Genomic DNA, 23,721 nt, shown 5'->3' on the forward strand with positions numbered 1-23,721 from the left:
CACATCACACCAACACAGAAAGTACAGTGGTATTACCGTATTTATTTGAGGAAATTTGGAATGGAGATGCTGCAATACATGACTAAATGCATCTTTCCGTTGCCTGGTAAAAACTAAACGCCATGGTGCTACCGTCACACTCTGCCACGGTGCTTTTTTAGTGTAATGATAGTGTTTTATCAGCCCGTACCGTCTTGATTTGGAAAGCCTGAGTCAGTGTCTATAAATAACCTGGCAGATAAATGATCACATAGTCGGGATCTGAGGGATGCTGTATATTCCCAGGTGTCAGTATCTGGTAGAACGGCAATGCATCTCATGAATGTTTTAGAAAATGGTTTATTAAAACAGTAAAAAACTTACATGCACTGCTGTTTAGGTTTGAGGTCAGTAAGAATTTCACTTATGCTCATTGTGGCTGCATTTATTTGATCAAAAATAACAATCATACATTTTAAATAACTCTTTTTTTTTATATGAATACAGTTTAAAATGTCCTGGGTCTTTAGAGTCACACGATCCTTCAGAAATTATTTGAATATTTGAAGAAATATTTCTCATATTATCGATTTTGAGCTACTTTAACACTCTTTCTGCTGTGTTTTTCACGTCCATGGGTTGAAGCAACCCCGATAACGTGATATTCAGCCCCCTCGACGGGACTTTTACCAGGAGGAAAAAATGTGCATTTAATCTTTGCTGAATAAAAGACATTGCTGGCTTTTGTTTTCCTTTTAAATCTGCTACCAGGTAAATTAATGCACAGCACAGGGCCAAAACCAAGTCGACTGTAAAACTATAATTTACTATAAGCTATAATTTAACAATGGCGCCCTGCTGCTATAACATTATCTATATTGATGATGTCCTTTCAAGGCTGTCGTCACTGAAACTGCACTGTACTTCACTGCACATAATGATCTAGAAGTGAGAAAGCAAGCAAGGAAAAAAAAAAATAAGAACGAAACAAACAAGTCTACATTAGCGATGCTCGCTCATCAGCTAATTTATTTAAATGAATGCATTTTTTTATTTCGGCTCAGTATTAGGTTTTTCCCCACAATAAATACTTAAATACAAAAGCTGCCGAATCTCCTGCTTTGTTTGTTGTTTTTCCACAGGCGGTGTTTTTCATACATGCTCCATGACAAATCATTTTGGGAGAGACTATGTGGGCGGTTAACCAGGCAACTGAAATTTCACACATGCCAAACGCAATTACGATCAGATCAGCGTGCTGTTAACATTACCCAGCGAGCATTACTCCACACTACACCTTTCAGCGGTCCGCGTGCGTCTTACTCGGTGTGAACGCGGTCGTACGGCCTTCTGGGTGTGTGGGTGTGAGCGTGTGTAAATGTGTGTAAATGTGTGGGTGTGAAGGACGAGAGGTGCGGAGTTCATCGCCAGGCTGATAAACCGCCGCAGGACTGAGGAAAGGGAGTGTTTACTTATGCGGTTAACGCCTTGGTGAGGAATAGGTTTTCAGAAAGTGACACAGATAGATATTTATCAAAAGTGTTGAATAAGTCTTATTTAGTGAACTGGCCGGTGCTGACAGTATAAGAATACTGGCATCGACTCGTGACGTATTAAGAAAACTAATACAAATTGTTGCCATTAACTGAAATAATGCTAAAATTCAAAGAAAAAGGTAAATATTACAAGAGCAACTTAAACGTAAATAATGGCAACCTTACTGAAATAAAATTTAAATAATAAAATAAAAAATGCTGCCAACCAACTTACGGAAACAAAATATGTGGAATTACTAACATTACTACTACTAAAACTGAAATAAAAAAAAATTAAAGCTTTATATAAATACATTTTTTTATTATAAACAAAAAAATTAAGAATATCTAAAAATGTCAATAAAAAATAAATAAAATAAAACTAGTGCTATCTAATGATTAATCGCATCCGAAATAAAAGTTTTTGTTTACTTAATATATGTGTGCGAACTGTGTTTATGTAAAAAACTTTTATTTCGGCTGCGATTATTTATTTGACAGAAAACAGAAATGCATATAGATTGCATAACAATATAGGGTGCATAAATAATGGCGGAATATTAATTTTTAGGTAAACTAGTCAAGTCATGTTTATTTATATAGGGCTTTTACCAATAAAAATTATTTACAGTATTAAATAGAAAAAATAGTATGTAGTAATGCAAAACAATAAACACTTAAAGTCAGTTCATCACTGAATCTTTCCCTTTAAACTCCTGCATGTTCCCAAATCATTACCGGCCCTTTAACTCAACATGCTATGGTAATGTTGCATGAAGGTCACAGAAATACATTTGTGGCAATAAATAAAGATCACAAAGCCCGTTCAAACTGGAAAGCTTAAACAGTAGTTTCAGTATGAACTATATCATAGGTGAAGAATGAACTGGATTATTTATTGCTATTTCTACTGCTTTATAAAAAGTGGTGCTCGACAACCCTTAACCATGGTGAAATCATAGTAACACACGTTCTCTCACGGCTAGTTGCGTTATTACATACTCATAAGCCTGTATACATAACGCAAAGTTTATAGCTGGAGGATTAATACAGAAGGCTTGTGCTGATCTGTCACGGATGTGCAAGAGACTTGTTCTTTGCTGCAAATAACCAAGGCCCGTTTCCCGACCTAAACAAGTGAATTACACGGAGAGACCATAAAGACAGAGTCTTAATCTTGTGCCTCTGGTTCTTTGTAAAACGCTCTCTGAGGACAGGTGAGTTATTTGCCACTGCTGGAAACGCAATTAGGGCTGCAGAGCTCAGCTATAAGTGTCAATCACCGCTGAACTATATTCCAAATATAGTGTGAGGTTAATGAACTAATGGCAGGCCGAGCAGCAAACATGGACTTCGGATAATTATACACATTTAATAGGAATGACATGATGGCAGGACCATCACTTTACAGCAGCATGTGCCACATGTCTGTTGAATAGGGTGTTGAATGTGTCAAGGAGCACTTTGTGTTCATTATATTGACAGAGGTGCCGGTTTTTTCCTGGGCTTTTGGAGGATTTTTTTCACCCTTTTGTAGGAATGAGTCTTCGATTGGGCAGCGCGTGACAGAAATTGTCAAAAGACCGCTGATGGGTTTATACAACATCAGCGGCGATAACTGCTTTTTATAATGCCCAAAACCCAGTGAGAATTTCGGGACGTCATATGTTGGCGGCATAATTACGCTGCCAGTGCTGCCAATAAATGCAACGTGCTTCTCAAGATCATCAGCGGCATAATTGCAAAGCAGATTATGTACCCTGATACCAGGAAAAACTTCCTCTGTTCTAGTACACTCTGCTATTCTTGTCACCCTTGTTATCTTACATTCGTAATTTTCTTCCTCGATCATCTCTTGACGAATTACTGCTGCCATGGTCACTAGACACACAAACATCTCTTTTAAATAAAATAGTTTTAGTGTATAGCGACTGTGGCGGGGAAATGAGGCTGACATATGTCAATCAAGCATTGAAAAATGGCATGTTTGCTGAAAAGAGTGATTCTCGCTGTGTCAGGATATGCCTACGTTCATACTATATAGTATGCAAAAAAAAAGAGAGTATGTTCGAATTCATAGTATATGAAAAGTACTGGATTACCTACCATTTTTTTAATAATTCGTGAGTATTAATCACAGACGCCGTTTAGTTCATGTGACAGAAATGGTATGTTGCATGCATGTCTGAATATGATTCATACTTCCCGTATTTATACTATACAGAGCATTTTAAATGCATGCAATCAGGGCCGCACGATTATCGCAAACATCATAATTGTTGATTTTTAAATGCAATCATCACAGTTTGCATTGGATGATGTTCATGCCATTGCTCGGAGCAATCGCATGCCATATTTTTGATGAAAACAAACAAGCTAAAAGCAACTGAAAAACTTACTTCTTTTCTATTAGAACAATGCAAAACCCCATAGGACAGCACGTAGAAAGACAAGAACACACATCTCAGGCACACAGAATAACATAAGTGGTTTTTAAATGATTAGTTGCTGCTTTTAACTAAGCATCAATAATTGTAATTGCTATTAGAAATTGAGCAGCCCTAGATGAAATGCAAGTTTTAAAGCGAACGTAGGCAGTACTAGGCAGTGTGTGATTTGGGACGCAGCTAACGACTTAAATCAGATGCTGACAGTGCAGTGCTATTTCAGCACATTTAGCACTTGGTTATTGTAGGTGGTTCGTCATTTAGAAATGAGTAATTATGCATTATTTTTAAGCGTGTACGACTGAGTTATTAGCTCAGAAACATGCTAATATCAAATTCTAATGAAATCATTAAAGCTGAAATTTGAATATGTCTATTCATGGGTGGATGCTTATGCATTGGTATATTGACACTAAAGTGAAATTAAAAGCATTGATGGTATTGATAGACCATGCGATTAAATTGATTTCAATTGAACCTTAAAAGTTCAAATGGAACGTGTTCTGTTTTGTAATAGTTATTAAAATAAATCAAACACGGTCAGAATAAAACGTCCAGCCTGTCGCTGCCAGTCCATAATGAAAATGAATTATAGTTTTACTACGGTAACCATAATTCAGCTGTAGTATTTGTGATAGAACCACAGTAACCTCAAATTTACCACTGCATTATCCCTAGTTTCATATGTAAAGAAAAACCTAATCTGATCTTTTTGAAAGTAGAATAAGTGTTATTTGCTTCATTTACAATTAATTACATCTAGCTTTCTGCACACTTTAATGCAGGTATGAAGTAGAGACTGCATTTAGCACATTACATAACCAATTCCCTTTAAGACTAAGGCAGTTTCTCCATGTATCTCTAGTCTAATTGAGCGTTTATTTGCATGAAGTATGTGTGAAAAAGAGAGCGTGTATCCTCTTCACGCTTGAAGTGCGTTTAAAGCGGCAAGTGTTTATTTTTAAAAAAACAGCAATGTTACTTTTTTACTTCAAAACGGAGTTGGCAATGCAGTAATTCCTCTAAAAGCTGATCACTGAAAAAGTTACTAAAGAAGACGCCCGTGGAGAAAATGAATGGCGGTTTCTCCAGATAAAAGATCGACTTCATAAATACCGAACGTAATAGAGCTGATTCAGTGGGGCGGATTTATTGAGGCCTCCGGAGACTCGTGCAAAGACACGCTGCTTACGCTGCATTACTTAACAACAACGCTGCAGTGTTTCAACGGATAACATATGGATTACATCAGCATTCCGAATACAGATCACATTAGCATTCAGAGCCCAGTGCTGTGAACAGAGGTGACAGATAAAAGGACAGGGAAGGTGGAGGGATTTTAATCGGGATAAATGGGAGGGTGGGACGGTCCGGCCTCTCTCAGGACCTGGCGGTGAATGGACGCTGGCACGGTGTAATACATCATCCTTCATTTTATCTGCTTTTCCTCCTATTCCATTTCTCTCTTACTGCCAAAATCACATCCTCGCCATTTTATTAATATTCATGAAGTGTCACCTTTAATGAAATACGCTCCGTGGTAAAGTACCTTTCCGAAAGAGCCTGAGACCCAGGCACTGGGTTACCGGCCTGGATCAGAAAAGGGTTATCGTCGTTCTAAACCCTGCTTTTAACCCGGGGTAAAAACACATTTACACTTCTGCTACAGAAGCAGGGTAGCCCTGCTTTTATCCAGAGTTATGAAAGCACCGCATTACCCAACTAGAACAGTGTGAAAATGATAGATAAATAACAACAGACACCCATTTGGTGTGTCATATTCACATTGGATGGTTAAGGCTATGGCTTTAACTATTAACTATGACTTTTCCCTCTATAAATTCTTAATTTGCTGCTTAAGTGTAGATATCGGGTAGGATTAAGGATGCAGAATAAGATTATGCAGGTATTAACATGTGCTTCATTTGCACTAATAAATGTCTAATAAGCAACTAACAGGTGTAACCATAAAATAAAGTGTTATAGTGTTATTAATAAAGCGTATTGGCATGCACATATCAATATAGCAACATTTTGTACAACAATAATAACTATTTTTGCATTATTGTGAAGAGTAGATTTAGGGTTGGGGTTGTGTATACAGTCGTTTCAGCCTTTGGCGGGAAAAAGCATCGATTGGAGCGGAGAAGGGAACATTTTATCGTTACCTTTATAATAATTACAAGTCAATTAAGAAAAATGTCATTATAAAGCCTTTATGAAAGAAATCCAGGAATATGTTACGTCGCATTTAACATGCTCAAAATTTGCCCTTGGATGAACAATAATTTTGGATATCCATAAGCCTACGTCTTGCACTACCTTTCTAAGGTTAATGTTATTATTTGCATATTTTAGATTTTAGTGTCAGTAATCATGTAAGTATTAACTGTTTCCATGTGATATCTGTTAAAGCGATAGTTCACCCAAAAATGAAAATTCCGCCATATTTTACTCACCCTCAAGTCATCCTAAGGTTGATATGTTAATATGACTTTCTTCTTTGAATTGGAGTTGGATCATACGTTGAACCATAGGTCAGCTAAGAGCCAGTTATTTACGTTATAATTTGAAAACTAGAAATATTTTTGTTACAAAAACCCATCAATCTGCTTTGGAAGACATTTGATAATCCCCCGAAGGCGTATAGGTTAGTTTTGCGCCGCAGTACTTGCGAATTTATCAGATTTACGGAGGTTCAAAATAATAGCCCTTGCCAAGCTTAGAAGACCCAGGATCTTTTTTTTTTCCCAATTCCGACTGTGTTCATCTGAAAGAAGAAAGTCATATACAGCGCAATCGCTTAAACTAGGCAATGTGTATAAGTAGCAATAAATTTTAAAAAAAAGAAAATATTCTGGTTTCATTAGACAATCAGTCCTTACATTACAAAACTTAAAACTGAGCATACCTTAAAAAATATTAATAAAAAACTGAGAGTAACAGAATTGACAAGTGTACATCTTTTTTTGCCAAAACACTCAATTTATTGTTATAAATGCTAAGAGCACATGGCGCTAATGAAATCATGATGACCTTTAAATAACCCAGTGTGTGATCAATTGATAAATTCTAACTGTGATAAATTTTGTTTTCCTTTTTACATTTATTTTTAGATTTTATATTTTCATATAAAGTTTTGATGTTCTACGATATAACCCTTAATCTACGAAATGCCACGATGGTGACTTTATGGTCACAAAATATTTTAAAATTGTGTTACGAAGATGAACAAAGCTTTTACAATTTGGAACGACATGAGGGTATTTTGGGGTGGAGTAACTCTTTAACCTCAGCTAAATTACATGAAATGATGTGATATGTGAAAAGATAACCCAGCTTTCGCTCTTCGCTCAAGTGAGGATGAAACCTTTCAAGTGTAGAAAGCAATAATAAGTTCTTAACACGCTGAATGTTTTAGACATTGTCACAGAATTGACTTATTATTGATCAGCGGACACCGAGTAGAGCTTTTGTCTGTGAACGCAACACTGCACAACTCCAGCCGCCCACCAGACGGATGACCTTTGGGGGTAATTTGGAGTTATGGCCTTCATTACTGCTCAGTGGACACAGATACAAACCCCTAAAGCACAGAGTCACCTTGATAAAAGACGTGTGCGAGCGCCTCTGCTGAGTCAACACCAATGATGCAGCTTTTTGTGCATGAAAAGGCAAAGATATCAAATAAATATGCCAAAGGATTTACTAAATTGACCCATAGTCATATGTTAAATTCTACACAAAGAGGTGAGGAAAAAAGAGAAGCGGTGATGTGGTATTTTGTGCATCCCTAGATTAAACTCAAAGGAAATACTTCGAAATTAATTCATTACTGCATGCATTTTCTCTTTTTACTAATGCCAAAGTCAAGGCTCAAATCTACAATGGTACATTTCTCCTGAAGTTGTTCGGGACATATTAATTGCCTCCAGCCAGAGAAGCGACGTGAACTGTTCGACCGCACCACAACACCAGTCATATCTGCTTTAATTTAATAATTGCAAAGGGAAAACAGCATCCAGAATGTGACCGACAGAAGCACTTTAGAGATAAGTCTTATCAACACGACATCTGACATTAAAGCCGGGAGCACTCAAAAAAAGACAAGAGCTGAATGGAACAGGGCGTTTCAGATTCATGGCCAGTACAAGAAAAAAAATGACTTTTTAATAACTTAATAAACAGGCTCATATGTGCGAGTTTCCAAGGTCAGCAAAGTATGCGCGTGTGTCCAGAAATGTTTCTTTTGTTTGTTGTTTCTTGCAATATCATTTCTAATTCTCCCGAAGGATTTTGTATAAACACTCGAAACGAAGCAACGCTTGATACGTTTATAAAATATAGCATAAAATAAAGTTTGAAATCCAGAAATTAACTTTTATTTTCTCTCCACAAAAAAAAGCACCAGCATTTAAGGTATATGACATCACTGCATTACTTAAGGGAAATCCATATGTGATTAAACCGAAAGCTACACTTTAATAAAAGAGCGGTCCAGTTCTACTCACACAAACTTCCAGAATAATAGATGCTTCAGCACGAGAAACGGCGCTGACTTACCCTGAGATGGAGCTCTGTGAATGGAGGTTGCCATTAAGCAGACTTAAAAAGCAAGAAAATCCATTAGCATCACTTGGAGAAAAGGACTGATCGATAACTGAGAGGGAGAGCGAACAATGCCAGATGCTTATTGTATGTTTGGAGGGTGCAAGTGCTCTTACTTAGGGAACTACATCTATGTGTTCATGCAAGCTTTTAGTATAGACGCTAACGACAGAAAAATATCGTACAGTACGCATGTACTTATTTGCTGCATGGACGCATTTTACAATAGAACAGCTATAGGCCTTTCTGACTTGGAAACAAATATTACCGCTTTTTTGTAACATGCATTATATTGAAAAATCTGTATTCTGTATTCAAAAATGGCTGTGTAGTTGTAATAACATTTCACACCGTTACTGTATCTTTTGTCAAATATATGCAGCTTTGGAGCTCTTTTGATCGGATTGCTTAATTTATAAACGCATCTTGAAGTTTATTTTTATTTAATTTTTAAAAGCGTAGTCCTCGTTTAATTTTAGCAGCTACGTTTACGATTTAATTCTGATCGAGTCAGTGATCTGCGGTGTTTAATTGAGCAGAGATGCCACCGATTTCTGATTATATTTGGCATTTTTTACACAAGTATGTTTATTTCTCATCATCTTCAGACTGGTAACAAAATCCCCTTCGCCTCCGGCCATTCCTCTCACACACAAATACACTAAATAAATCTAATATGTCTGCCACAACAATACTGTCGCTGTTGCTTCCTATTGGTCGCTGGTTAATTCATTTGGAATTGCGATCGCTTAAAGCGTTAATTTACTACATTCCTTTGTAAATGAGTTTTCGTGCGCTCGTGTAAGCTGCCCGCGAGAGGCAAAATGAACGCAGATGGGAAGCGCTCGAGGCTGAAGGGATACTGGATTACTCTTGGAGTTTCACACCAGCAGTTCAATTAAATATGCAGCTATTCTTAATTACGCAGGACACGGTTTATACTGTATTACTGTATACGAGTAAATGTTCACGAAGTCACTCCTTTAGAAGCCCGAGTTCAATTAGAGCACAAAGGAAAACTGAGGCGAGGGAACGTTTCTTTTCTACCGGAGTCATCTGACAGCGTTTCAGACAAAAGCAATTGTTTACAGACTAAAAACTCCACCTCTTGCTATTCGTTTTCAGGGATGACGGTTACGCAATAGCATGTAAACGTGCATATTTTTCCCATTTGCTTTGGTGGATTGCTTCTGTTTAAATGCCATTATAACGCATTATTTTTGCAGCATCTGTCCTTGCTCTCAAACCCCATATAAAGGGTCAAAGGTATAATTAAAAGTTAATGTTTCCTTTTCAAACCTTGTCAGCACGCATGCATGCTTTGGTATAAACCTCTACTACAATCAATCAATCAATAAAGGACTAGGAGATGTTGCCACATTAAATGGGGCAAGTCGTCACATAGATAAACATAATTTACGATGCACTAGCAATATGAACTCATAAAAGCATACAAATACTGTATGTCCAGCCAGGCTCATAAGAGCATTGATTTGTGCAAATATAGTAGTATTTGATGATTTGTATTTCTGTGCTCTTTAATCATTTATTTAGTTTCGCTGTGAAGATCCACTTCTCTTAATGCTTTTCCATTTTCCCCTTCCGCTCGTTTGATGTGCAATCTGCTGACTGAACGTAAATGCAAATGTTTCAGACACAAAAACTAACAGATCAAAGCCATTTTTATAACAGGAGGTTCCCATCAGCCACTTCTAACCTGCCATTTACACGTTATTTAAACCATCCCCATCCTTTCATACGTCTGAATACATTTCTTTCCAGAAACCTTCCCAGCCGGTAGCAACGAGTGACAAAGATTGAGAGGTTTTACACTATAATACTGAAAACATTAGCATTGTGTGTTTCCCTGCAGAGTTAAACTATTATGCGCTTTGATACTTCCCAATAAAATGGACCTCTTTATTTGGGAAATGTGTGAATCCACATTAAAAAAACACACTGTATAGACGATTAAATCAACGGAGTCTTTCAACTTTCAACTAAATTTTTACATTAAATGCAACGGTTATTCGTGAAATGCATTAGCAGTACCCCACCAGCCATTTTTTCAAGCGTATGTAACAAAAACACTCAAAGAAAAATAAGCAATCATCTTTCAAAAGGTCTTGAGAGGGGGAAAAAAACATCTCAATAATTCTATTATTGCAGTTTTTGGCACTCATTTCCTCTTTGACCCACATCCTCCAATGAAACCAGGAGATATTCTGAGGCAATAAATTGCAACGTGATGGGATTTTGAAGGAGGATGTTAATCAAAGTAAATATCAAGATTCTGCTCTGATAATGGTTTATAGCTCTGTTCTTCTAGCCTTCTGTTCGCTCGGCAAACACACACTCAGAGGGAAGCAGCAAGGCACCGAACTTTAATTAAATATCCGACATTAATCCTCACGGAGCAGAGACGCCATAAATAGCGGTGTTCCGAAACCGTGGGCGACTTTTGCCGTCTTCCTCTTTTCGGTTTCGCGGAAGCCAGCTACATGTCAGCGACGTTCCCCCCGTTGCATTAAGAAGCGGAAATCCCCACGGGCTTAAACGCTTTTTCCCGCGGGCCCTCTTAACACGCAAACGTCAGGATTTACAGAAGTTTCCCGCTTCCCGCGAATATGAAAAAGAATCGGCGCGATGTGAGCGCGAGCGTCAACGAAGAGCGCCGTAGAAACAGATTCTGGCGCGGAAACAAATCATGGCTTAGCGCGCTGAGAGGAGAGACAGAAAACAACAAATGAAAGCCACGAACCTCTGGGAAAGATGTCGGGGGACCACGTTTTTACTGGCTCGTGAATTATCTCCGGAGTTGGTTTCAATCTCCTGCAATCCGTGGCGGAGGCCGGTTGTCGGTCTGTCTGCGTGAGGAAACAAAGTTCAATTATCTCTGCTTGAACCGGCCACTTTAATTTGTCCTTTTCTCTTTAAATTGCGCGCTTAAACACACTGAAAGGCGGTCGATGGCAGATGGCTGGTTTAAGGCTCGAGAGAAGGACATGCGGCGTCCACACCAAAAAAATGAATAAAATAAAATAAAATAAAATAATAGTGCCCGTACCAACACACGATATCGTTTAGCTGAGGAAACATATTTCTGGAAGTAGACACAAACTGCATAAAACAGTTTTGAAACCTGTGAAGAGTAGACTGGAAAGACTGTATATCCACCCTCGTGTTAAATTCAATATGGCGTCTAAACGGAGTAGGTCTGTGTTTTTATTCTTCATCGGTTTAAAAAAAAAACCCCACATTTTTATTAGATTTTTAAAACTACATCTTTACCAATATTCAGTACTGAATTAGTCTGTTCGTATGCACAAGGATTGACAAAAGCATACAGAGTGACTTTTAAAATTCACAGCTGAATATTGAGAATAATTTTGGTTATGTGCTGTATATGAACTCAAGCCCAAATGGTAACTAGCTGTCAGTGTAATTGACGGGAATCATAGAAGCATGGTCTTTGCTGTCAGTCACTGGAACTAGTGTCAATGTGTTGCTGTCAGTCAGGGTTTTCAACTAAAGAAGAAGCGCGAGACATAGATTGCAAAAATATAATCTTTAGTGATGATTCACCTAAAACTGAACTTCATTTCTCGAAAATAAAATGCCTCGCTGTCAGTTAAAACCTGTACCATTTCCCTTTTCCTGGAAAAGGCAAAGATTTTTGTAAAAAGGACATTAACTTTAGTTACCTGTCCATTCATATAGTAGTTAATCCACTTCTGTCTGATGTTTTTTTGTACCGGTAGTCAATCCCAAACGCTGATTATGAAACATGCTCCTCAGGAACCAAGAAAATCCTGTAAGGCCCAAAAAAAGATAAAAACGAGACAGCTTGAGTCACGATTATTTCTCACTCAGTCCTACCACAGCACGGCTGGAGTGTGTTTGTTATAATTGCATGCCATACACACTTATCCCACAAGCTCTGGTGACTATGCGTCTGTTTATTCTACGCTTGCCTCTCTTGTGGTGAGGTCAGTAAATGTCACCATATTTTATTCATGTGTTATGAGAATATGAACTGACAGCGTGTTCTCCTATTAGCTTGGATATTGTATTAATTAACTCAGACGGGTCGGGACTCATTCAAGTCTTCTCAGACGCATGACTGGATGCTGTGACTTCTGCAGGCTCCTGAGGCGCCAATTACAGGGCCATTTCAAACATAATTAAGAATAAATGAGCGGCGATAAGCTATCCTGCACCGAAGTTAAATATCAATGCCTGTTTACTTCTGCCAAAGGTTGATGGGTGTGAAAATTAAAAACGGACTAATGCTTCAACTTAGAGAGTTCAAGATGGACTCTTCGCAAAGCTACTAAGAAGTTTTGGTTCACTTTAGGTTAGGGAAAACTCTTCATTAGCTAGTTGCTTATTAGCATGCAAATTACCAGTTTTTTGGTTTATTCTGCATGACCATATTCTACATCTCTACCCAATACCTATTACAATACCTACTAATAAGCAGAAAACTAGGAGTTTATTGAGGGTAAATGTTTAGTTAATAATAAATATGTGTTCCCTGTGTTACAGAAGTGTTTTGATTAATTAAGTTTATGGCTACTTTCATACTGACCCCTGGAAAAGAATTAATTATTATTATTATAATAATAATCTCATATATATTTTGATTTACAGAAATTTAAAATAAAAAAATACAAAATATAAATTAATAATAATAAAAATATATATATAAATACATACATTGTAAAAAATAAATATAAAATTAATGTCTAATAGACAAATAAAGTAAATATAACTGATTAGAAAAAAATAACGAATAAACAAAATATTACATAATAAAGAATGAAAGACCAAACTTGCATATATTCAAATAAACAATAGATCACGTAAAATAGATCAAATAAACTTTAAATAAATAAAAATTAAAACTATTTATTTGAAAGGAATAGAATAGAATGTTTTCTACTTAGACTATGGATAAATAGATTTAAAATGTGCAGAAAGTTGGCATTTTAACCCAGATGGTCTTGAGAGAAATGGACAAGAAATGTTTGAGTTCATATTTAAATTTTTGACTTTTATAATCCGAGAAGAGACGTCACAAATCTCTAGAGATGAGGTGTGAGATTATACACCGTAATTTACTCATTTTTATTTCATGTAATCTCACAGAAACATCTGATTTGCGATTTTCTTACCTCCAGATCTGGTTGTGTCTTGGGAATGTCAGGTTTTTCTCCAGTCTAAGAAGAAAGCAGTCAAACGCAAGGCCACTCAACTGATCAAACATCAAACCTGGGAGAGGCTTTCGGTGGACGCATAACGAGACCACAGGGATTCACTTCCACTCATCAACACCTATCAAGTGAAGGATCAAGGTATACGACGTTAGACGGCTCGCTTTTGATTTCCAGCTTTAGAAGAAAGCGAGACGCATCTTCATCTCGATTTGCCTACTTGTTTCACGGGTCCACGTGCGGAGCGCATGTTCGGTGGGAATATTAATCCTGTGGGGACGTTTAAGGCGGTTACGTCGAGGCATTCTGTGAAATGTAAGTGGATGTTTTCGAATCATGAAAGAAACGCGTTTGAGTGACAGCTCTAAATTGGCCGGTGATTAGTGCTGCGCTGCACTGGCTCCCTCAGATGCCCCCCGTCTAACTTGTAAAGCTGCTTGTAAAAGCTTTTGACATTCAGAGCCAAAGTGGTTAAATGAATTTTAAAGAAACGTTATTAGTCGGTCCATTAGGAGCGCCGCGATTGTTTAATTGCTTAAATCAAAGTGAATTGCTAGATTTAAAGAGCCTCACATTTTAGCGCACGCCGGCAGTAATGCGTTAGATCTGAATTGGGCTCTATGCAATTGGACATTTTTAGTCTTGGCATACGTAGAACCAGCATTAACGCAGACCTTCTTCTTTTCCAGCCAGTTGACTGAAAACAGTATGCACAGTGCTGTACTTTGTAATGCATCGCTAGTACTCGCTTGGAAGTATTTGCTTGGAAGTACTTGCAAAGAGTTTCTGGCTTTAGTTGACACTGCACACATGCTAGCAGACAGCTTGTGTAAATGTGCAGTGACTAAACTGGCTCTTTTTCCTCCTACTACTGAACAGCGCTGTATTGTGTAACAGGTTTTCAGCGAGAACACTGATCCGATTTTCACACCGAGACAATAAACATGATGACTCTTAAAGAGCCTCTGAAATCAAGAGCAATTCTGAATTATGCTTATGAAGTTATAATCGTCATATAATCAAGCGAATACAAACATGTAAAAATATGGGGTAAAATTTACTTTAAATGCAATACATGAATAAAAACAAAATGTAAATTTCATAAATAAACACAAAAATATTTATATAATAATAATATTCTTGAAGCTACGATCTCATGCTATATATTAATTTATCTAACAAAAAATACAAATTATGAACATATAATGTAATAATAGATTAGGTAAAATAAAGAGCAAACTCAAATTGTATGCTATATTTGTATTTTTTTTTTTTAAATATGAACATACAAAAACTAAAAAAATTGGGTTAAATAAAAATATATTTTAATTTATTTCCAAATTAATACATTTGAGTGTTCCTACTGACCAAATAAATAAGTACATTTTTATGTAAAAAAAAAAAAAATTTAATAAGAAAGAAAAATTCCCAACATAGAAATTACGTTTCACAAAAGGACACAGAAATCTGTACGAATGAAAAAATATTACTTTAATGCTTCTCCTAGACAGCAACGAGAAGAACGCTTGCAGTTTTAAAATATCCTATGTAACTATACCAGCTATTTTTTCCATTCTACAACGCGTCACACTGACATCCGTCTAAATATTACAGCATAATTAATGTGCTCAATTACATGTGTGATGGTGAGATGAAGGTGAAACTACACACCTGTCAAGTCAATCCAGCCAGGTGCTTGTATTAGCTGATGTAGGACCCAAAAGACCAGCATATGTTGTGTTTTGGGTCTGGTCTACTTAAACAGCAGGTTGACTAGTCTCACCAGCTGTTGCACAGCATGCCGGCGCTGACCCACCATCTAGACCAGCACTAACCAGATACGCAACTGTAAGCTGTTGATGTCAGCAGTGTTGTTACAATGTAAGCTGTCTGGAGATGATGAGCTTCAAGCTACTTTTTTTTTAATATGTTAACAGTTTAACATTTCTTGGCATTCAATACTGCCACGGGCTATCTTTACTTTTAATTAAGCCGTGACTCACTTAGCTGTCTTTCTTCAAGATGTGCCGTAGGAGGAATTCAGTACTAGAGCATGTGAATTTTTTATAAATACACACTTGCCACCTACTAAATAACAGTGTTGTATTGTGTAACAATTTTTCTGAGAACATCGTTAAACTCAGGCTAGGTTTAAAAAAAGGTTTGTTTGTGTATATATAGTAAACATAATTTTATTATGTATAAGTAAATGATTTTTTTTTTTTTTTACTTTATTACTTAATTATTTATAATATGAAATTTAGTAATTAGTTTAATTACTAAATAGTACTAATAGTACTAATAGTAGTTTAATTACTATTAAATTTAATTTAAATTTAAATTAGTAACAAACAAAAAGTCAGTATAAAAGTTAATATATAAATAGAATTATTTAAATGTATATTATAATATTTAATTATAACAAATTAGATAATAAAAGTATTCATATATTCATCTATTAAATTTGGTATTATCTCTTTATTATTATTTTATATATACCTATAGACTATATATATATATATATATATATATATATATATATATATATATATGTGTGTGTGTGTGTGTGTATGTGTGTGTGTGTGTGAAGAGTTTATTTGGAAAAACATAATAGAAGTAATGTTTTTATATTATGTTATCATGTTATTATTATATTATATTGTGTGATTTTCAAAGCAATGTGGTTGGGAACCACTGATTTATAGGATTCAAAAAGTCTAAAATGATGTCAATCTCTGTTGTTAGGGTGTTGCTAGAGCGTTTTGAGAGGTAGCTGACCAGCAATATTGTTCCCTGCTTTGAAAAGCAACAGCATACCTCCCCTTTAAAGGCTGTTTGATTATAAATTGTTGGCTCGCCAAACAGCAGAGCTCTCCCAAAACACCTGTATCGCCTTCATTTCAACTTCTTGCTCTTTGTTCTTTCTCGTCCTACTGGTAACTCCTTTTCCGCTTACCCATAATTCCATTTCCTGTCCTTATTCCCCACCCCTGACCCTCTAGATTGTAGAACATAAAATCAAGTGCCCCCCTTCAACCTCAGTTCCTGCCATTCATTGACATTTCCTCCAGGAAGCATCTGCTGGTTCGTCATGAAGCGGTCTGTTAGAAGGACAGAATAACACTGGGTTAGTCATGGGACATTCAACACCGCATTAGTCCCACGTGAGCCCTTGAAAACACACGCTGAGGTCAATCAACACGCATTCGAATCTGACAGCGTTAAGTGTGACATGTAAAGAGAGGTATAGGGCTACTGTAAAGCCCGTTTACGAATGCAATGAGCGATGCTTCCGGGAATTTTTTTCCCAGGGTTTGTTTTGTCAGAGAATCCTGTTACAGACACAGTGAGCAAGTAAAACAAATAGGAAAAGTCCTTGTCCGGTGTTACGCATATCTTTATGAGGGAATATGCAGTTGTGGTGTTTCCGAGGTATTGAAAGCTAAAACCCTCAAGGAGGTAACGGGTGTTGATCCATGCTTGGGTTTAACGGATGCTGTGCCAAGGAACATAGGTTTTTCCCATCGGTTTGAGCTCATCTATCACTCCGCTGTGGGAGTTTGTGTATTATGCGAGCTTTTGTTTCACTAACAACCGATTTTGTTCATAGTAGCTATTGTTTTGCTTCAGCAGCAGCACCACCACCCAAGAGGAAGCGAACGGCTGTATCAAGGCCGAACAGACTTCCTGTGCTTGTTGTCTTGGGAGGACCTCACAGGGGCAGCTAAGAAAGCAGACAGTTTCATTTAGTTCCAGTCAGCGTGCAGACATGGCGCTGTGGACGGGACTGTATCTCGTGGGCTTCCTCGACGTGGCGCGCTGTGTGCTCGAATCGTCCTACACCGTCCATTTGGACAAGCGCACATTCGAAAGCGCTCAGAATTACTGCCAGCCTGGAAGTTTCCTGACCAACATTCCAAATGAGAAGGAAATGGACAAGATTCTGAAAACAATCTGGGATATGGACAGCAAAACCACCACGTCGTTCTGGATCGGACTAAAGAGGGATAAAGGCATGTGCTCTGAACAGCATTTGCCTCTTAAAGGATTCTACTGGACCGTGGACAACAGCACTCAATCCGAGGTTAAAACCTGGAAAACCGAAGCTTCGAGTACTTGCGCAAGTCTTCGCTGCGGGCTGCTTTCAGTGGAATACAGTTCCTCCGGTGCAAAAAGCAACGGGTTTGCAGATATCTCCTGCAGTAAGGAAAATCCTTTCATTTGCAAACGAAACATCAAGCTGGCCTGCCCTCGACCAGAGATACTCTCCACGCATGACATGATCGAGCCGCTGCACGATCCATACACGCGTCAGATAGTTTGCCGTTCCGGTGCCAGGTTCAACCTGACATGCACCAAAGATCTAGTGTGGACTCTGGTCGGCGGAAAAAATGTGGATATATCGCAGCTCTGCCTGGAGTGCGACAAGGGCTACAGGAGGGATGCATCCGGAAACTGTGTGGATGTAAACGAATGTGAAGAAAACAATCCATGCACCCAGCAATGCCAGAACACCGAAGGCTCCTACAAATGTCTATGTTCGTACGACGACGACGGCGTTTGCAACGAATCGCCAAAGCCGCCCGCCACCAATTCGAAAAACAAATCGATAAACAGGGACAAATCTGTGCCGACTCAACCGACGTCTCTGCCCGATGATGTCATAACGAACGGGACAGGCGTGCGCATCGTCGACGGCGCAGGAGACATTTCCAACATAGTAGTACCTGTGATTATAGCCCTGCTGATTTTCATAGTGCTGCTGGTGATCGTGGCGGCCATCGTGAAAGGCTGCCTGAGGAGGAGATCCGTAAAGCTGGCTCAGAGGAAGGCGGAGGCTGTGGCTCTGAACGGATCCAGCTCCGTGGAGAAGGTGAATGAAAAAGAGGAAACCTAAGTGGGAGAGACTGAGCAGATGTAAAAGATAATTCAATGGGACACATGCAGACGACAGAGGGTGCTTGCTGCAAGATATTCCTCTCTCGGAACATTTTGGTGTGAGGTCTGGAGTCACAGTGTAATTACTGCCTTTGAATTTCATTTGTCGTTTCGGATCACAGTTGAAAGCAGGGTCTTTATTCCGATGTGGATTTGGAAATCCTATCTAGGTCACATCAACGGTAATTAGATTTATGATTTACTCATTTCATAGCTGATATTTAAATGCACCTATGCGGAGATGTAAGAACTGTAGAAGACATTGTGTTAATATTGCAATTGGATGCGTTTTATAATTTTGTATTTCTGTGTTTCACAAAACCAAGGTTTTATGCGTGTATTTTTTTTAAATGAAGAGTTATGTAAATAAAGACGGATGTTTAGGATGTTGTGCGCGGCGGTCGTTTCTTTGAGCACCACACGTGTCTTTATTATCTGACAAACATCGCTAAAACGTCCAAGTGTGAAACCGACCAGGATTTATATTGCAGTACCGTTTAGTGCCGCGAGAGGCGCTATAGTTTAAAGCACATCTAAAGCGGCTGGTCCGACTTGAAGTACTGATCATTTGCAGTGTGGTTGAAGTATCACGCAGGTGTATTTTAAATAATTTAAAAGATAGTTTGGGTTTTTTATTCGTTCATAATATATATTTTCAAAACACGTTTCAAGAGGAAAATATCGAGTGCACCTTTAATAAAGAAAAGCGTATATTTCACCATTTATGTAAAATGGGATCGTGTCGGTCTGTGAGTTTTTGTTGTTGTTGTTAAAGTGCATATACATAAATTATAAGCCTGAATGAATAAATCAACTTGTACTGAGGATAGCCACAAATCAGCTTTGTGTTTGACATTCTCTGCAGCAGCATAGATGTACAGCAGTCAATGGAAACGTTTCTCGCAGGTTCAGATCAGATTTGTTGATATCTCACCTTCACTATAGGATAAGGATTGGAAATCAAACACATTAGTGAACATTCAGAACCGCCTTTTATAATTATTACAATGCTTTCACTGCAAATACAGCTTATAAAAGCGCAGCCTTGAAATGTGCTAATCTTTGGCGTTTTGGCAACGTAATTATTATTTTTTTTACATTTAACATTAAGACTCAAAACTGCGGCGATGTCATATTTGCATACTGCACTGCGATTGGTCTTCTTTCTCGCATATATTTGCATACTTAATATCATGACAACGCGATACAGTTCTGATTTCATTTATGTACACGGAAACAAACCCGAAAACACCGTTTTGTTCCTTCTTTGCAAGCTTCCTTCGGAAAATACAAATCTAGTTTTACCACATAATACACTGACAGTGAACGATTTCCCCAGGTTTTATTCAATTTCAAAATAAACAACTAAATATTTGGCGGCGGATATTTCTTTTCTTTAGTTTTTTTTATCTGAACGTCACACATTTTTTCCCCCCACATCGACACACTTAATAACAACTTTCATTAATAAGCCATTCAAAGCATTATATAATGTGCGTAAAAGTTCATGCGCATTCATAGTGCACATTAAAATGCACATTCACTTCTGATTGAGCATTATATAATCTAATAATGGCATTAACGAAGGTTGTTATGAAGCCTTACCAATACATTTCAGCACAAAACACATACTGCAATGACAACAATTTTTATGCTGTAATACCGAGTCCTACAGCGTTGTAGTTCTAGATGTGCAGGTGCCATTCCTGTACGTGCTGCCCGACTCCAGATTGTCCGGCTGAAAGTCATCCACACTGTATCCTCGACTCTTCAGAGCCGTGGCATAGTAATCTATGGGCTCCTCCGTGGCGTTATCCCACCAGCGCAGGCATAAAATCCTCTGGAAGGAGCGTCTGAAGTTGTCTGACAGGAATCCGTACAGGATGGGGTTGGCGCAGCTGTTGGCATATCCCAAAATGACAGCCAGCTGACTGAGAGTGGCGTTGTGCTGCTGGACGAACACGCTGACCAGCTGCACGATGTGGAAAGGCATCCAGCAGATCACAAACACCGTGACCACCATCATCACCATCAGCGTGATCTTCCTCTCGGACTTTTTGCGCTGCTGCCAGCCCGCTTTCAAGGCGACCACCCGCATCTTCACTATGATGAGGATGTAGCACATGCAGATGGCAATGACGGGAAAGAGAAAGCCCATCAGAAAGGCGTAGATCACGAATACAGCCATCCACTGACGCTCGGGCTCGGGCATCTGCATGTTGCAAGCCACCGATCCGTCGGAGTTGGGTGCAGTGGTGGAGAAGATGATGATGGGCAGGATGACCAGGATGGAGAACATCCAGACCCCCAAGTTGACCATTTTGGCGATGGTGGGTCTCCGGTACCGAGCTGCTTTTATGGGGTGCACCACGGAGATGTAGCGATCGATGCTCAACACAGTCAGGCAATAGATGCTAGTGAACATGTTAATGGCATCAACACTTAAAACCAATCGGCACAGGAGAGAACCAAAGGGCCAGTGGTGAAGTAAAGAAGAGGTGACTAAAAAAGGCACACTCAACATGAGTAACTCATCCGCGATCGCCAAGTTCAAAATGTAGATGTTCGTCGCAGTTTTCATCTTCGCATACCTGAAGATCACGTAAATCACCATCGAGTTCCCACAGAGTCCCACCAGACACACCACGGAATAGATGAAGGAGATGAAGATCGCGCTGCTGCCGTGAGAATCCCCGCTATGCGTCTCGTTGCTGGACGAGTTTGACAGATAGAAACCATCCTCCAGGTTTTTGAAGGTGTCGTTGGGCAGCATTCCGACACAATTTCGAGCCTCGCTGCGGATTTCGGGTGTATGAACACGCGCTCAGAAAATGCGCGCGTCGATGTTGCGAGAGTCCGGAAGGCGCATCCCGACGCTGCGGCGGTTTCAGCACCATGGACAGTTACTCCACAGCCACATGCATCACATTCACAGACGTCACACGTGCAGCGTGACGCCATCGGCTCCTAATGGGTTTGTGAGCGTGTCTGAGAAACAAAAATAGTTTCTTGACGACTCCTAGACCTTCTTTTCAATGTCGGTATCGGCTCGGTATCATAAAAACAAGACATTTTCATTTTCAATTTTAAAACTAAGCAACACATTAAACGTTTGGTCTTTCTTCTTGCATTTTCCTGTAACTTTCCTGTCGTTGGAGGAGATTTCATCACGGTCATGTCCTCGACGTTGTCACGACTGTTCTAGAAATGATTGTGTTTATGATTATATTTACTAGAAATATAGTCACACAGATGCTCTTTTTAGGGCTAAAACAGGCAGGCTTAGTTTTCACACTCGGGTGAGCTTAAAATTCATAGCCTTTCTTAATGCCCTTTCCTTTTAAAATGGAATAAAACGTGTTATTCATCCTGCGACAAAGCCAGGCCTTTCACAGAAGGTCCACGGAACAAATTTAAAGCTCAAGTCATTCAGTTGAACCCAGATATGGGCGTCTTTTGTGACTGTTGCCATAGTCTTTACATAGTTTTCCTTTACTGCACAACAACAATGCAACCGTGAGTGTTAAGAAAAAGCTCATCTGTGCTTATTTCTGGCACCACCTAGTGATGGATGCAAAGCTAAAGAAAATAATCCAGCTTCAGTTAAAACTTACATTTTCTTGAAGGACTATATCGTTTAGGTAAAAAAAACAGGTGTTCGAATACAATAAACAAATAAATATATTAACAATTATACTTAAATGTGAATACATTTCATCTAAGCTTTTACCAATGAATAAATAAATACATACATTCCTGTTTGGTGAATGTAACTTTAAGAGGTATTACAGTTTTTTTTAAATGTGGTCAATATAATTTTTTTCCCTACAACATTTATATTTATTCATTTAGCATGATATTTATCTAAAGTGACAACACAAGTTGTCATGATTTGTAACACAAAGTGCAGAGTTTGAAAGAAAAATAAGTCTCAGACTAAGGACATTTTCATGAAAATAAATTAATAAATAAATTAATAAATAAATAAATTATATATATATATATATATATATATATATATATATATATATATATATATATATATATATATATATATATTTTCAGTTTGTTTTACCATGTGCACAATATTCTATTAATTTAATGAGACAGCTGGTGAGAACAATTTCACACCCCAAATAATTTTACCCTCTTCACTCCCAAGCTAATACACCCATCTCAAAATGCTAACGCATTGAAAACAGGATATAAGAATAGCAAAAAGAGACTCTTTTGACAGAATTTGAGTGATACCTCATTTTTTCTCACAGATGGAGACTCGTGTTGTCCTTGAAATGTAATGAGCCCAGTCAGAGCACAACATGTGAGGAGCAGATGGCTGTCTTCACACTCTCTCTGAGGCTCTCTCTCTCTCTCTCTCTCAACTGGAAAAGAGCCAGATCATTCAGCAGGTGTTTCTCTCTTTCCATCTAGTTAAGAGTCTTTGGCCGGTGTCACATAAAGTGACCCGACTTCTTCAGGGCAAATATGATTTCAGACATCAGGCAGATACAGCTGTCCGGCTGTTAGGCTGCTTAATATCATGCATTAATTAGACATTTGATTAATCGACAATTAACTGTTTCACAATCAAAACAGTTGGTAATTACAAAAATAATTATATCTAATGAACATATCTCATTCTGGTTAAACACTCTGATCTAAACCCTAAGTATTAAACGTCTGCTATTCTGTTATATAATTGCTAAATGTACAGAACGCACTAAAATTCTTGTAAAATAAAATACATTTCTCCATTTATGATCATTCAAAGAATGTAAACTGGAAACATTATAATGCATAATGCTTCACCGGTGAACAAAACTGCCTGTCCATGAAGTGAAGGTGGAGGCATCCAGGTTGTGTACTTCTGAGCTGCATGAATCAGCCGACCATCTGCTATTGAGATGAATGAGAAACTGCAGGTACTTAAGACCTCCTTGGCTGACAGAAAAGAAAAAGCAAAGCAGCTCTTATGCAGTCTATTCTAAAGTTTAAGGT

General features: G+C 38.2%; 2 protein-coding genes and 1 long non-coding RNA gene across 3 annotated transcripts in view; 1 reads left to right on the forward strand and 2 right to left on the reverse strand.

Annotated features, from left to right (window-relative positions):
* LOC122361832 overlaps window positions 1-14,684 on the reverse strand; it is a 31,361-nt gene extending 16,677 nt beyond the window's left edge. The window contains exons 1-3 of the long non-coding RNA XR_006253028.1: window positions 13,747-14,684; window positions 12,274-12,381; window positions 11,331-11,436 (exon numbers count right to left, since the gene is read on the reverse strand). This is a non-coding gene — a long non-coding RNA (uncharacterized LOC122361832). The remainder of the gene's footprint in view (window positions 1-11,330; window positions 11,437-12,273; window positions 12,382-13,746) is intronic.
* A 2,752-nt stretch (window positions 14,685-17,436) lies between these two features.
* clec14a (C-type lectin domain containing 14A) lies at window positions 17,437-19,109 on the forward strand. The gene has a single exon (XM_043263549.1). The coding sequence runs from the start codon at window positions 17,555-17,557 to the stop codon at window positions 18,680-18,682; it is 1,128 nt and encodes a 375-aa protein (XP_043119484.1). The 5' UTR covers window positions 17,437-17,554; the 3' UTR covers window positions 18,683-19,109.
* A 937-nt stretch (window positions 19,110-20,046) lies between these two features.
* sstr1a (somatostatin receptor 1a) lies at window positions 20,047-22,543 on the reverse strand. The gene has a single exon (XM_043263550.1). The coding sequence runs from the start codon at window positions 21,494-21,496 to the stop codon at window positions 20,393-20,395; it is 1,104 nt and encodes a 367-aa protein (XP_043119485.1). The 5' UTR covers window positions 21,497-22,543; the 3' UTR covers window positions 20,047-20,392.
* Between the last annotated feature and the right edge of the window lie 1,178 nt (window positions 22,544-23,721).

Source organism: Puntigrus tetrazona, chromosome 17, assembly GCF_018831695.1.
Source record: "Puntigrus tetrazona isolate hp1 chromosome 17, ASM1883169v1, whole genome shotgun sequence".
Classification (NCBI taxonomy): Eukaryota; Metazoa; Chordata; class Actinopteri; order Cypriniformes; family Cyprinidae; genus Puntigrus; species Puntigrus tetrazona.